This window comes from Aspergillus tubingensis, assembly GCF_013340325.1.
Source record: "Aspergillus tubingensis WU-2223L DNA, scaffold_3, whole genome shotgun sequence".
In the NCBI taxonomy this organism is placed as follows: domain Eukaryota; kingdom Fungi; phylum Ascomycota; class Eurotiomycetes; order Eurotiales; family Aspergillaceae; genus Aspergillus; species Aspergillus tubingensis.
The window spans coordinates 1,524,838-1,539,409 of NW_023336277.1; the positions used below are offsets into that span (position 1 = coordinate 1,524,838).

Genomic DNA, 14,572 nt, shown 5'->3' on the forward strand with positions numbered 1-14,572 from the left:
TATATCCTCTCCTCCCTTATCATCTCCACTCCGTTATATTGGGCACAAAAAGTCTCAGGGAGTCCTGTGTATCATACCATGTACTTTATGTGCTCCACGGCCGTTCACTCTGCCGTGGTGTTTAGCAATTTCATTTATTAATTGTTCATGAGCATTCTACCTTCATAGTGTGGTAAAAACATGGTACTGCCAACTGAGTATTATACGGAGTAGTGTAATATCGTAATTCTGATCAACAATAATTTCGGACCTGCCAACCAACATCGTAAACAATATATAATAACTAGTTCCCATCTATAAGACATTGAAATACCCCAACCCATCATCTATCAACACCCAAATAGTACCCACCCCTCTACCATCTCAACTAGTAGCAAATAACAACTGAGTCTAGATATCTACTCATCCACCCCCCACCCCCTCCCCTTCTCCGCATACGGATCCATCCTCTCCCTCTCCACCTCCCCATCCACCAGTCCCATACGCCCCACACCACCCCCCAACATCTTATCCTCATGTTCCGACCAAATATCCTCCCCAGACTGCTGTCTCTGTATCTTCCCATTCCGTCTATACTTCCCCAAGCCACGACGACCAGTCGTCTTCGGCCGATTATTCTCAGATTCGGCTCCAGGTCCAGGCCTCTTCTTCCCCTTCCTCCCCATCCTCCTCCACCACTGGAAGAGTAATGTGATCGGCGCGAGAAGGAAATCTGCAACTATATCTATGATGAGTTTTTGGGCCCGCCAGAGGGTTTCGCGGAGCCGTTCGTTGAAGGCTATTAGGAGGGCGAACATTATTATGGCGAAGGAGGCGGGGCCTGGTGGGTTATGGTTAGTTAGTTATTGTTGGGTTGGGAGGGAGGTGCTTGGGATGTAGGAGGGAGGGGTGGGGGGTATACCTGAGATGTATAGCATTTGGCCTAGGGTTAGGTTCTCTGCTTCACCGCTCCATTCTCGGGCGTTGATGCCGAATAGGGAGGTGAAGAAGGAGAGGGGGAGGAAGCTGGTTGTGTTGTGATATCAGTCAATTATGTGGGTTTGTTGATGTATATTGGGGGAAGGAAACTGACATGATGGTGAATATTGTAAAGACCATGACAGATCGAGATTGGTCTTGGGTTACTTCTGCTTCCCATCGGGCGAGACGGGATTCGTCAACGCTAGCTTGTTTTTGTTTGAGATCGAGCAGGTTTTCGACCTGTTGGTTTTGGGGGTGTTAGTTCTATGTCTTGTCTGGGAGAGAAGGTTGGTTGGTGAGAACGTACTGCTTTCTGTGCCACGGATGCGTTTTCGCGCATTTCGAGGACTTGGTTCCGGTACTCTTCTAGTCGGGAGAGGGCTGATTCAATGAATGCTTGTCCGCAGCCTCGGTGTTCGAAGTAGCTGGACATGGTTCTCACTGTGGTTGCTTGCTGCTCGAGGAGTTTGAGGAGGGTGCTAAGTTCGTCTACGATGTCTCTCAGCTCTAGCAATGTGGAGAGGTCCTCGCGGTTTCGTCTGGCTACTTTGTTGTCCCTCTCGTCGCGCTCCGTGGCGGACATGGGTCTGCCTTCGGCGTTTTTGTTATAGTCGGCGGGGCGAGTGTTGAAGCCGCGGTTTCGGAAGCGTTTGAAGGATTTGGTTACGATTTCGGTCTGGATGGGTTAGTGCTGTATGTTGTACATTGGAGAATTAGGGTTCTCACAAGAATGCTGATGGATTCTTCGAATATTCGGAGTATTTGCAGGTCACGGTGCAATGTCCGGTCCAGAAGGACGGTGATTGCATGCAACACGATTAAGGAAGCAAGGTCGCCAGCTGTTTCGAAGCGTCTTGCGAGATCTCCGTTAAGCTCGTTGTATATGCTGCTATAGAGGTTTGACTGCTCGTAGAGTTTGCCTTCGGCTGTCGTGGCCTCCTGATTGGGGAAGAAAGTGACTACTGTCTTCTCATCGACAATCCATAACCAGAGTTGATCGACTATGAGGACCTTTCCATCCATGAATGTGTTTTTAGTGTTAGTAGAGTTTTCTGCCTCGGCGGAATTCTTGATCTCATCATTGAGATTAACGACCTTCTTCGTCCGTTTCCAGAGCATCTGGTCATCATCTCTTGCTACGGTCGACCGTAAGTTAGGGTACCCGAACTGATCCAATGTTCGCCGGATATGAATGGGTGGTTCGCTTCCGAGATATCTCCAGATTAGCTTTGACTCCAGGCTCGCTTTGGAAATGTCATCTGGAACTGGTCTGAAGCGCCCTTGTCGCAATCTGTCCTCGACGACTTTACGCCGCTGAACGAGATTCCAGTAGGTATCCCAGTGGAGCTATCCTGAATTTAGCACACAAGACATGCATGAGATCTCAGTGGCCTGATAATACGTACATACGGTATCTAGTCGGGAACGAAAGGTGAGCATCCTGCTTCTTTATTAGAGTGGTAGACTTACGTATAAAGCCAATCTAGGATCTTGATGCCCATCCACAGTATCGGGGGACGGAGGCTTGCGGTCCTTGAAGTGAATACATTCGGGTCTTACGTAGCGAGCGTGAGGTTCAAGGTGACGGGCTCTGATGAGATTGGAATACCAGTATTCGTCATTGACAAACTCCTCCAAGCTAGATACGTCAGCAAGAGGTCTGAATATACGGAGGGCTACATACAACTTCTGCCTGTCGTGATTTCCACAAGCCTTGGCTAGTATAGCTGGTACCCATCCAGTGTGGGTATAAGGCACATGGATCCAAAGAAGCTTCTCGCTCCCTGGCTCCGGCTGGTCAAATCGTGGCATCTTCCGAGGCATCTCGGCCCTCTGCTGATCGACAGTATCTCGGAAGGGCGGTGGAATTGGTAGGAAGCTTCTATATCTGGGAGGACTCGATATTGCTCTTCGTTTGAATTCTGTTAACTGTCTAGCTTTACTGGCGAGGGTCGTATAGAAACTCACAGAATGTTTCCCACACCCGTTTCGATTTGACTCGCATCGCCTATCTCATCCTGGCTTTGTGAATCAGATATCTTCACATCTTGACCTGATTCTGGCTGTACATCAAAGTAGTCATCAACGGCTGGCTCAGTAATATGGATCTGAGGAGATGTGTGGCCCATAAAGCTGCGACTCGCTTTTAATGGGGGTCTGTGAGGAAGAGTTTCGGGTCTGTTGGCTTCCGCTACAGGTGTTTCTCTTGGTTGCAATATGCCATCCATTGACGCTCGAACATGAGCAGAAGTCGGTCTGCTATCAAAGCTGCTTAGGGAGGAGTCATCGTAGATGCTCGCTGGTATCCCGGCTGTCTTTTGAAGCCTGATATTAAGGCATGAAGAGGGTCCATTGGCCAGATACTCGCGGAGAGACGCTTTGGTGGACCATAGTTTCAAAGGCGTTTCGTCGCTAATTCCACGCGCGGTGTCTTCGAAAAAGCCATTTACTTGGACCATTACTTCCATCTCCACGTCTAATGGGGCATCTGTCAGCTTAGATAGATGAATAGCCACGGTGACAGATTCATGTAATTCATCTATGAAACCGAATCTTGTTGTAAGCTCCTGGCCTTTGAAAGACGCAGTGCCAACGTGGTCAGTAGCTAGAGGGGTTTCTTTTTCATGTTCAAAACCAAGAATACCAGACCGAATGGACGTAATGGGAACATGCATGTCTATGGTGGTTCCAGCCTCAGAGTCGGCGATACTTAGAGTAGAGTCGACGGTCTCCAGGTAGGTCCAAAGTCTGATATCCGCCGATATTGCCCTGAATTCGCTAGAAAGGCGTAAGAGGTAGGGATGCCTTGGTTTGAAGAGCTCCTGAATGCGAGGCGGAATGCGGTGTTTGAGTCTCATCAAGTGCTGAATACTTTTGGTGAACTCCGGAGCCGACAGATAACTCGAGCCATGATGCGGAGTCGCCAGAAATGCGATGCCATAGCAACTTGACAGAATCGAACCAAGTCTGGATGTTAGTTGACTGGCTATTACAAGCGCTGCTTTGGCGACAAGTCCGCCCGTGCTGTGACAAACGAAGAAGATAGGACGCCTAAGGCTCTGCAACGCAATATCAGGACCGTGCTCTGCGTCGAGCACACGGCTAGTGGAAGTACTCACAGTTGACCCCCTTTTCTCTAGAAGCCATTTCAACAGCCGGTGAGCCAATAAGTCCAGATCATCTTGCGAGTCAAGATGCCCATGGTCTGCAAATAGAACACGAGCGGTTGGGATGCATCTGGCTAACTCGGTAAGAAGCCACGGCGTTTGTGAATCCTCATCGAGCCATGTCCTCCTGGGATCTGCGCCGATAGCTGGCACTGCAACGATACTAGTATTTTCATTGCATCAGCTCATCTATTATGCTCATGATGGTGGAGAGATCATCGGATACTTACTCCACTGCCGTTTCGATGCGCGGCGGTTGTTCCCCGTTGAGCGCATTATCGGGAGCCATTTTCCACATTCGCTCCAGTGGACAGAGGAGAGTTGAGACATATTGTCTGAACGAAGTGGGGAGAATGTAAAAGTGAGCAGTGCGCTGCTTTGACTCAGAAGGAAGACGAGCCTCATCATCTGACACTCTGTTGATCCACCCCCGGGCAGGTGACTGTCTTGGAAGATCTTCTCAGCCTTACTTGGCAGACCCCTGCTAGTAGGTGAGAACAGCACCGGAAATTAGCCCTGAGCGCTAGAGATAGCAACTTAATTAGCCCCATTCAAGGAAAGACGGAAATTATCTATGATATTTGTCAGTAAGCGCAAGTCGTGCAGAAGCGCCCAGCCAACTAGTACTGACGGTACTTGTTAACCAAACCTTCCCATGTAGGGATTAACGGAAGTTTTTCGTGGAAGAGGTACAGCAATCGTGGAGAATGTAGACCGGAGGGTCTGGTGGAATATTTATTCAACAAGCTATATAGGATGTGATTGGAGTGAAGATTTTGGTCGCTCTTAGCAGATACAAGATATACATGGTTTGATGGACTTTTGCGTCCCGAAAAGACAAAACCTCCCTTTTGGTCTTACACAAGACAAACATAGGAGCAAACCGCTGGTGACGAGAAGAAGATATATGCACGGAAATAATATAGAGGCGATGGAGCAAAACGGGAAGAAAGAGAAAGGAACTGCGACGAAAGTTCTATCGAGACAATTCGGTATCATCAGACATCAACAAGAAATCAAGAGGTAGAAACGCAGTGCACGCCGAGTTTATGCGATAAGACAGAAGCAATTAATTGCTGCAAGTAGTGGAGAAATGCAAGCTGCTTGAGACCAAGCGTTGGGTATTTCGGGTCTTCCTGTAATCGAGAACGCCGTATATGTCGAGCCATATCCAAGAAATGAAATATCTTTTGTGGAGGGGAGGATTGGATTACTTTTCGGTTTCACTCATCTGCAGAGCGACTCCTCTCGTTGACGCCCCGTGCCATCTTCTTGCCGAACTCGTACGTTGAGATCATAATGGCGCAAGCTGGTGCGACCTTCAGGCAGCGTGCAACACATCCGCGGAAAAGTCCTGCCATACCCTCCTCACGGAAAATGTGTAGCAGGAACTTCGGTAGGGGGAGCTGCTCGGGATGGAGGACTCCGCCGGAAACGTTGCCCGCGGAACCGGGCACATCACTCATGTGTCGGAAAACTTGTTGGCGAGTTTTGCCCACGTCAAACGGTGTGGTGACAAATGCCGCCAAGGATCCAGAGCTAGCGCCCGCGAAGAAGCTGTCAAAGAAGGTTGGCGTATCAAGGTCGTGGAGATGGCGCTGGCTGGCAGAGGACCCGTGTGGCAGACCGTGCAAGTAAGAGCTCTTGCGCGTTTCAATGAGATAGTTCTTGACCTCTTCATACCCCCACCAATAGAGGCCAGAGAAGGGCACATCGCGCCACATGGTAAGCGTCAGTCCTCTCCACAGCGAGCTGTAACCTTGCGTTTGAGCCATGTGGTAAAGACCCTCTAGGGTAGCCTTGAAATGGCCTGCTCCAGTGCCAGGAGTGGCTTGCAGACGCGTTCGGAACATCTCGATGGGACTGATAAGAGATGCTGCTGTGGTTCTGGCAACGGAGCCTGCAACGAAAGGAGCGTAGGCGTCGGGAAACCACCGCTTGATCAGGCTCCTGTCATCGGTCCGCAGCCAGTCGTATCCAGCGAAGTAGATGATGTTCCCTGGAATGCTCATCATCAAAGTAGGACTGAGTCCACGCCAGAGGGTCAGCACACCCTCATTTCGCGCGATCTTCCGCAATCCATCCAAGGTCGATGTGAATGTTTTGCGCTGCGTTTCTTCCACGGCGCAATCCGCGACCGATGTAGCCCCGAGAGCCCCGGCCTCAGGTCCGAGCATACATATCTGAGTATTCTGTCCAATCCAAAAGACTTCCCGACAACAAGCTGTTACTCCAAGATTGGGGGGAGCGTTCTTGAAAGTTTGCGTGGTGTGTGAGTTGAAGGGCGATGTGTTTTTGACCAGCGACTGAGACTGTAGACGAACCCGAACGACGTCAAGAGGTGTAACTAGACAGCAGTATCAGCATCTCACGCCTCAGGTTCTCAGTTGCGACCTTGCCTACCTAGAATATTCGTGAGAAAACTGCCGATGGTGGCCGAAACCATCCTTTGAGCGATCGAGACATCCTCCGTCTGCTGCATGGCGCTCTGTGCTGGAACCGAGCCTGTCCCAGATGTAGTCGCCATTGGAATAGTGTTTTTAACTGATGGCCATGACTCTGCCAGGTTGTTCGTGGGTACAGCGCCGCTCAAACCGTCGGAGCGATATCGGTCCCCGGGCGCAAGATCAGTAGTGGTAGCGGACATTCATTCAACGGCGAAGGATCGGAAGAAGACAGAGATGCGGATGAATTATGGACGCGTGCCTCTGCTGCTAAATATCGCTAGGGAGATTGATGGCGTAGGGGAGGGAGGGATCTTCAGCAGACGTCAGAGGGGGGCAGCAAATGCGTCAGAGAGAAAAAGAGCGATCGGGGCTCGGAAGGTTTGGCGGTGGCGCGTGGAGCCGAACAGCTTCGATGGAAGTGCCGGAGATAAGCACTTGGTCCCTTTCCTCTCTTGCCTCTTCCACTGACACCGTATCTGACTGATTCGTTGTTTGTGAGACTGTGGACAACAAGAACTACAATGGAGTGTTAGAGTTGTACTCTGGCTACTTTTTCTTTCTACCTTTTCCATTTCCTTTCTTTTCTTTCCTTCTATCCATTTGGTCGCCGACATTCCAGGTCCCGCCCGAGAGATAATTGCTTATCAATCGCGGCGGACCCAGATCGCCGCCGCACCCACTGCATCCAACTCCCCTAGCGGCCATGGAGGACAACGCAGAGCTCGAATCGTTTCGGCGCCAGTGGCGTGAGGAAGTTGCGCGCCGCGCGAAGCCATCGAGGCCTCAACCAGCGCAGCCCAGGCCAACAAAATCCTCCGCAGCCCCGTCGAGCCAATTCCCGCCTACCCACCATGAAGTAGCGGAGCGCAAGGACGAGGAAGACGGTGGAGTGGCATCGGTCGATCATAGTGAGATTGTCCATGGAGTCGGTCATTTGAGCTTAGGGGTAGCGGATGAGGATGCGTTTCACTCACGAGTCCCTCGAAGTGAGCCCAAGTCTGCATTGGAGCACTTTGAAAGAGCGGTCGAGAAGGAGGCCGAGGGGAACCTCGGAGACAGTCTGCAACACTATCGCAAGGCTTACCGTGTAAGTGAATAGCTCTGTACCAAGAGAACTCTTCTGACAACTCTGGGTACAGTTAGATGCAGCAGTCGATAAGACCTACCGAAACAAGCATTTCGCCTGGGCATGGAAGAAGAATGCGCAGCCACCTGCCAATGCTGCGGTCAGCAGTGCCACGGCAACACAACCAGCTGCAGATGAACCTGAGATCATACCAACCCCGGAACTCATCGCTTCATTTGCTCATCTTCCTATCCCGCAGGCCGAGCCCTTGATCGAGAATACCCCTCCGCCGCCGTGCCCTATTTCGAAGGTTCCGTCCGAGGTTCTGGTCGAAATTTTGAGACATGTGGCTGTGATAGATCCGGCATCATTCTGTCGGGTGGCGCTCGTTTGTAAGAGACTGGCATATCACTTTGCGCATGAGCAACACATCTGGAAACGCCTTTGCCAGGGCTCCGAGTTCGGATTCAAGGCCATGCACTACTCTTTTGCTTGTGACATTCATGGCATACCGGAGTACACTCTAGGACCGCGGTACACGCCCTTCCCTCAATCAATGCCAGTCCAAATCCCGGAACCGTTATCGTCTTGGGCGGAGGTCTTCCAGATATTCCCTCGTATTCGGTTTACGGGTATCTACATTAGTACTGTGAACTACACCCGTCCCGGTGCAGCCTCGGTGTACCAGAACACCTCGTGGAACAGCCCCATTCACATCGTGACCTACTACCGCTATCTACGCTTCTATCCGGACGGGACAGTCGTCTATTTACTTACCACGGTCGAGCCATTGGAGGTGGTGCCCTACATCAGCAAGGAAAACGTCAAGGCTGCACGGGCAATTTCCCAGAAGCAGTTCCATCGTCATATGGCAGACCCAGGCAACACCATCACGGGCCCTACCGATACCATTCCTCCTGTCGCCATGGGTGCGCTGAGGCAAGCTTACCGAGGTCGTTGGCGCTTGGCCAAACCGGCCCCCGCCTCTGATGCAGCCGACGACGTTCCTCAGGACGATCTTATCTCCGGATACGACTCCTTGCCCGTCAAGGCCCAATCAGCGGGCGCACCGCCTGATCCTCGGGATCTGGTCATTGAAACCGAGGGAGCCGGTCCGAAGTACATGTACCTCTTGCACCTCTCGCTTCGGTCGGTGTCAGCAGCCAAACCCGCTAACGCTAACATGACGCCACCCAATCCGTCCAAGAACACCAAGCTGGCCTGGAAGGGCTACTGGAGTTACAACAGGCTGACTGACGACTGGGCGGAATTCGGACTCAAAAACGACCGGGCGTTTGTCTTCCGACGAGTGCGCGGCTGGGGTATGAATTGACGTAGGATATAGAGGTTATATGAACGGTAAAAGGGTATGGGATAAAGCAACAGTAATTCGCAATATATAACCAACAGAAATGACGGATATGCTAGATTAAATGAATTGAACATGATATCACGAATTAAATGGACTATTGTTGTTGTTTAGAAGTCCTCCGTAGAACAAGTACAATATCTTGGGTCTAGACAACTGCCAAGCAGCCGCTTATCGATAAGCAAAAAATTTCGGGGATCCGCAACTCCGCCGACAAGATTCCCCATCCCAACTTGACTTGCGACATGACGTTACGCCTCTAGTTCTTTACCCTTCTCTCTAATAAACCCCTCACACACAATCACCATGCCGGAGAGGGTCCGTACCGTTTTCAACGACGAGGGCGACGCCGTCCCCGCCCCCGCCCCTAGCAAACCGTCGTCGCAAAAAGCCGAACAAGACAACTCCGCACCCGTCACGAAGCGCAAAATCCACAGCAAGGAAGACGACCACAAGCGGAAGCACAAGAAGCGGAAGCATGAAAATGGCTTTATCGTGAAGGGGGGTAAGACAGAGAATCTCAACATGGAAGTACCCCCTCAGCCTGAGCAGAATGGAGACGGCCCCGTCTCGGACGACACGCCAGCGATCAAGAAGCAGAAGCAAGAACAATCGCAACTACAAAACTCAGTGAAGGATGGAAAACGGAAAGACAAGCAACAAAAGTTCAAGAATACCAATTTTACTCCGCTACGAGAAAAGGCGCAAGCGTTATACCAACAGCGCAAGAACCTCCCTATTTTCCCTCACGGCGACGAAATCCGCGGCTACTTGCGCAAGAACGATGTGATGCTGTTGGTTGGTGAGACGGGTAGTGGAAAGAGTACACAGATTCCTCAGTTTTTGGTCAATGAGAAGTGGTGTCGGTCGGCTAAGACGGTCGTGCGGGACCGTGATGGTGCGGAGAAGGAGATCCCGGTTGGAGGGTGCATTGCGATCACGCAGCCGAGACGAGTGGCGGCGATCTCGCTGGCAAGACGTGTGGCGGAGGAAATGGGAACCCCGTTGGGCAATTCGTCGCCTGCGAGTAAGGTTGGATATTCGGTTCGGTTTGATACGTCGACGTCGCCGAGTACGCAGGTCAAGTTTTTGACTGAGGGAATGCTGTTGCAGGAGATGCTGCATGATCCGTGGTTGACGAAGTATAGTGCCATCGTGGTGGATGAAGTGCACGAGCGTGGTGTCAATGTTGATCAAGTGCTGGGATTCTTGAGGAATTTGGTTTCAGGGAAGAGGGAAGGACGGGGTGGTGTGCCTTTGAAGGTTGTGGTGATGAGTGCCACGGCGGATATGGAGAGTCTGATGGGCTTCTTCAAGGAAGGATTCCAGGGGAGTCCGCGTGCGATTGAGGGAGCTAAGAAGGAAACGAATGGGGATTCTGCAGATCAGAAGAGTGAGGATGATATTGCTGTGTGCCATATCAAGGGACGTCAGTTCCCCGTCAAGACGATCTACTCTCCCGAACCAGTGCATGACTTTGTTGATGCAGCTCTCAAGGTCATCTTCCAGATTCATTACAAGGAGCCGTTGCCCGGAGACATTCTGGTCTTCCTGACTGGTCAAGAGACGGTGGAGGCGTTGGAGAACCTCGTCAACGAGTACGCAACCGGAATGGATCCGGCGCTGCCCAAGATTCAAGTACTCCCACTCTTCGCAGCGCTCCCTCAAGCAGCTCAACAACGGGTGTTCGTTCCTGCTCCTCCACGGACCCGCAAGATTATTCTAGCTACGAACATTGCAGAAACCTCCGTTACAGTCTCAGGCGTACGGTTCGTCGTGGACTGTGGAAAGGCCAAGGTCAAGCAATTCCGCTCACGTCTTGGACTGGACTCGCTGCTAGTCAAGCCCATCTCCAAATCAGCCGCAATCCAACGTAAGGGTCGTGCTGGTCGTGAAGCCCCAGGTCAATGCTATCGACTATACACAGAGAAAGACTACCTGGCTCTGGATGAGGTCAACACGCCAGAGATTCTACGGTGCGATATCAGTCAGGCCTTGCTCAACATGAAAGCCCGCGGTGTGGACGACATTATGAACTTTCCCTTCCTGACAAGGCCCCCACGAGAGGCCTTGGAGAAGGCACTGCTCCAACTCCTGAGCATAGAAGCCCTAGAGGAATCCGGCAAGATCAGTCAAATCGGGTTGCAGATCGCCAAGCTACCTCTCACCCCGACACTGGGTCGCGTACTTCTCGCAGCCTCAGAATATGGTCCAGAGTGCTTGTTAGACGTGATCGACATTATCTCCTGTCTCAGTGTCGAGAACATCTTCCTAAACATCACGTCTGAGGAGAAGAAAGAAGAAGCCGAAGTAGCACGTCGTGATCTCTACAGACGAGAGGGTGACCATCTCACCATGCTCGCTACAGTACAGGCCTACGCTGCGGAGAATACCGATCGAAAGGCATGGGCAGAGCGGCATTTGGTCTCCCACCGGGCCATGCAATCCGTAATGGTGAGACCCCAACCTATACTGTCTGATAACTTTTGACTAACTGGGGGTATTTACAGGACGTCCGCAAACAACTCACCACCCAATGCCGGCAAGCCAAGCTTCTCCCCAACGATGCCCGTGGCTCAGCGGCAAGCACATCGGTCCGCGACCCATCGCCCATTCACATCCTGAAGAGTTTCCTGCGCGGGTTCTCGACGAACACGGCGCGTCTGGTACCGGATGGTAGCTACCGCACGGTGGTGGGCAACCAGACTGTGGCGATTCATCCGTCCAGTGTGCTGTTTGGAAAGAAGGTTGAAGCGATCATGTATAATGAGTTTGTGTTTACGAATCGCAGTTATGCGCGGGGTGTGAGCGCCGTGCAGATGGATTGGGTGGGAGAGGCCTTGGCTGGGTAGACTTATACATAGTTGAGAGTTGTGATATGGTTAGATGGAGAGATAGATAGATAGAGCGTTGGATATACCCAGAGCATAGAAGCAATCATCATTCAGACTCTACTACATTACTATCTATCTTTTCCCAGGGAAACCCCTTCACACACCGTGGCCACTATCTCCCACGTACAATCTACAACAGCAGCTATGACTCTACAATCACCATCATCCATCAACCCCACCGCAAACAAACCCCTCCCCCCAAATCTATTCCTAGTATTCAATAAGCGCTATCTCACCAACCAACACCTTTAATAAAATACTATCTACAGCGGTAACTAGAAAATCTCCGGCCCTCCGACGGTCAATAAACCATCCGCTTACTAACCCCCATCACCCAAAAATTAATAACTTAGCCCTATTTATCTTTATGCAGACTAATCTTCCCTCCCAATTATATTCAACCTCCCCCAATCTCCAAAGCCTCAATACAATACTATGTAGATAGTCAAATAGAGAGATAGATAGAGACTCTTCCCACAACCATATATACTAGTATGTTTCAAGACGATATAGTAGCTAAGTGTCATCTCCACCGAGAATAAACCCGCCTACGGAACATGAACCCGTCTCATTCCGTCCCCACATGCATACAACATACATCCGTTTCTTTACCCGTGTCTACTGTAGTTATTGTCTGATTGTATCACCCTCGCCATCAGGACCCCGAATTGCGAATATACGATAGACTGAACAGAGAGTACTAGACAAACTACAGCAGATCTCCCCAATTTTCGTTGTTTCCCCCACTCTCAACTGACAAGGGTACAAAAAGAATACGGTTATATATTCAAGCGGCGAGGCGCTTTACCCTTGATCTTCTCTGGGGGGAAGATTTATACCCACCTTTATTGTGAATGTTATATACTAAGAGAGTAATAGGAATAGTCATGAGATTATATAATGTTATATTCAGACTCTTACTTAGATGTGATAGATTCTCTTCTCTATTATAATAAACAAGTAAGTCACTGAAAGAGCCTGGGTCATACTTAATTAGGAGGGTCGAATGATATATATCATCGGCATATGGAACTACCATATCTACCTAAGGAGTCTACTACTGCCTAGATGAATAGAGTGAGTATCATCTCAGCTCCGCTTATAAATATATGCATCAGAGTAAGAAAGATAGTGAGAGAGAGAAGTGGAGTCGGAACCGTTCCGAGAAACTAAGTAGTCTAGATAGAATAGGCAGCAAAAGCGTATTCGTGTTTATTATCGGGATTAGGTTTAGATTCTTACTATGGCTCTCAGCTTAGACTAATTAGTGTGTCTAAGTAACTTATTAGGTAGGACTACACACTCAATGGAATTGTCGTTAGTAAATGTTAGACCGTTGGGAAGAAAAAAATTGATGTGTCTGTCGCGTGAGATATTACCTATCTAGGTCGGTGATTCACCATCCTACTATCCTAGCTGTCTATCTTACGATTAGTAGTGGAGTCAAAGACGTAGGGATTTGACGAAGTTGGATAGATGCATACAGCATCCCACATTAGATTAACGTGAGACAGAGTCTAGAGTAAAAGTGTGAAAGAGAGGGTAAGTCGCGTGAGAACTTCCCATCCCTAGCTAGACCGAATAATTACCATCTATCTAGGCGATAAGTGAACGTACTGCATGCAGGAGCCACAGTTACTGTGTACAGTGTACAGATGAAACCGAACTAATATAGTGTGAGCAGTGATAGATACAGGGTATTACTTTACAGCGGAATATGTGTCTAATGGTTAGTTGCATCGGGGAGATTCGGCCGGAGGTACTAGAATTTAGCATCCATTGAGTATATGATGTGTAGATATTATGCTATATGGCAATTCCTTATCTTTTACTGCTATCGATATCACACAATAATAAAGAATAGAAGGATACTTACTATTCCTACAATTCTCCCAGCAGAATAAAATAGACAATAAATAAACCAAAATATACAGAGTAGAAAGAAATAAAAATGTCTACTCTAAGGCCACAAATAAAATAAGTAACTAAGTATGGCCTCAGGGCTGGTCCAAGCTTCCCCCTTCCCCCTCCCCAACCAATCCCATCCCCAGGATCACCCACGCGCGCACATCCACAATACAAAAAAATAGCCTAAAGTCAAAACCAACTCACAACACGGCCACTCGTTCTCCAGTCTCCACCCGTCATAAAACGCACGCCAAAAACAGTTCGGCTAATGTTACCGCCCATACTTTACAGACTATACTATACATACGGGCTTGAATTTTGCAATACCCACTACTAGTGTGTGTATGTAATATATATATATTCCGACCCATATGGATCAACTCACTCACTCACTCACTCACTTAATCATTAGTAGACTAGTCTCCTCTGTAAGACTACTGCAGCCCACAAAAAAAAAAAGAAGCAAACTAAGCAACAGCGGGTCCCGCGGAAACATTCTCTCATCTCAATTCTCACCATCGAGTGTTCTCCAGAGGAGCACGTGCCTGTTTGCCTGTTTTGTAGAGGTAGACTATGTAGATCCACACCCCACTGTCACTGTCACTGGCACGGCTGACACATGTCCAATCCATTCTCTGTCCAGATGGTTGGGGAAAGGAGGAGGGAAAAAAAAATACATGGGGTTTCCGGAGTAGAGGGAAGGCATCTCCGGAGTAAACTAGACCGGAATCTACTTTCAGAAAATATTATTATTTCTCCGT

At 49.7% G+C, this 14,572-nt stretch overlaps 4 protein-coding genes across 4 annotated transcripts; 2 read left to right on the top strand and 2 right to left on the bottom strand.

The window, feature by feature from the left end:
- Positions 1–398: 398 nt before the first annotated feature.
- Positions 399–4,416, bottom strand: AtWU_01701 (uncharacterized protein; the record flags this gene model as incomplete). Its single annotated transcript, XM_035496815.1, has 10 exons — positions 399–820; positions 902–1,005; positions 1,073–1,200; positions 1,268–1,636; positions 1,687–2,307; positions 2,431–2,599; positions 2,645–2,869; positions 2,929–4,019; positions 4,080–4,290; positions 4,358–4,416. The coding sequence occupies 10 exons, from the start codon at positions 4,414–4,416 to the stop codon at positions 399–401; spliced, it is 3,399 nt and encodes a 1,132-aa protein (XP_035352708.1).
- A 934-nt stretch (positions 4,417–5,350) lies between these two features.
- On the bottom strand, positions 5,351–6,774 carry AtWU_01702 (putative mitochondrial carrier protein; the record flags this gene model as incomplete). The annotated part of the gene is made up of 2 exons (XM_035496816.1): positions 5,351–6,474; positions 6,531–6,774. The coding sequence occupies 2 exons, from the start codon at positions 6,772–6,774 to the stop codon at positions 5,351–5,353; spliced, it is 1,368 nt and encodes a 455-aa protein (XP_035352709.1).
- A 503-nt stretch (positions 6,775–7,277) lies between these two features.
- Positions 7,278–8,973, top strand: AtWU_01703 (putative F-box protein (Pof7); the record flags this gene model as incomplete). The annotated part of the gene is made up of 2 exons (XM_035496817.1): positions 7,278–7,661; positions 7,714–8,973. 2 exons carry the CDS (start codon positions 7,278–7,280, stop codon positions 8,971–8,973), a joined length of 1,644 nt encoding a protein of 547 aa, XP_035352710.1.
- Positions 8,974–9,315: 342 nt separating this feature from the next.
- On the top strand, positions 9,316–11,861 carry AtWU_01704 (putative ATP-dependent RNA helicase (Hrh1); the record flags this gene model as incomplete). Its single annotated transcript, XM_035496818.1, has 2 exons — positions 9,316–11,463; positions 11,520–11,861. 2 exons carry the CDS (start codon positions 9,316–9,318, stop codon positions 11,859–11,861), a joined length of 2,490 nt encoding a protein of 829 aa, XP_035352711.1.
- Positions 11,862–14,572: the final 2,711 nt, after the last annotated feature.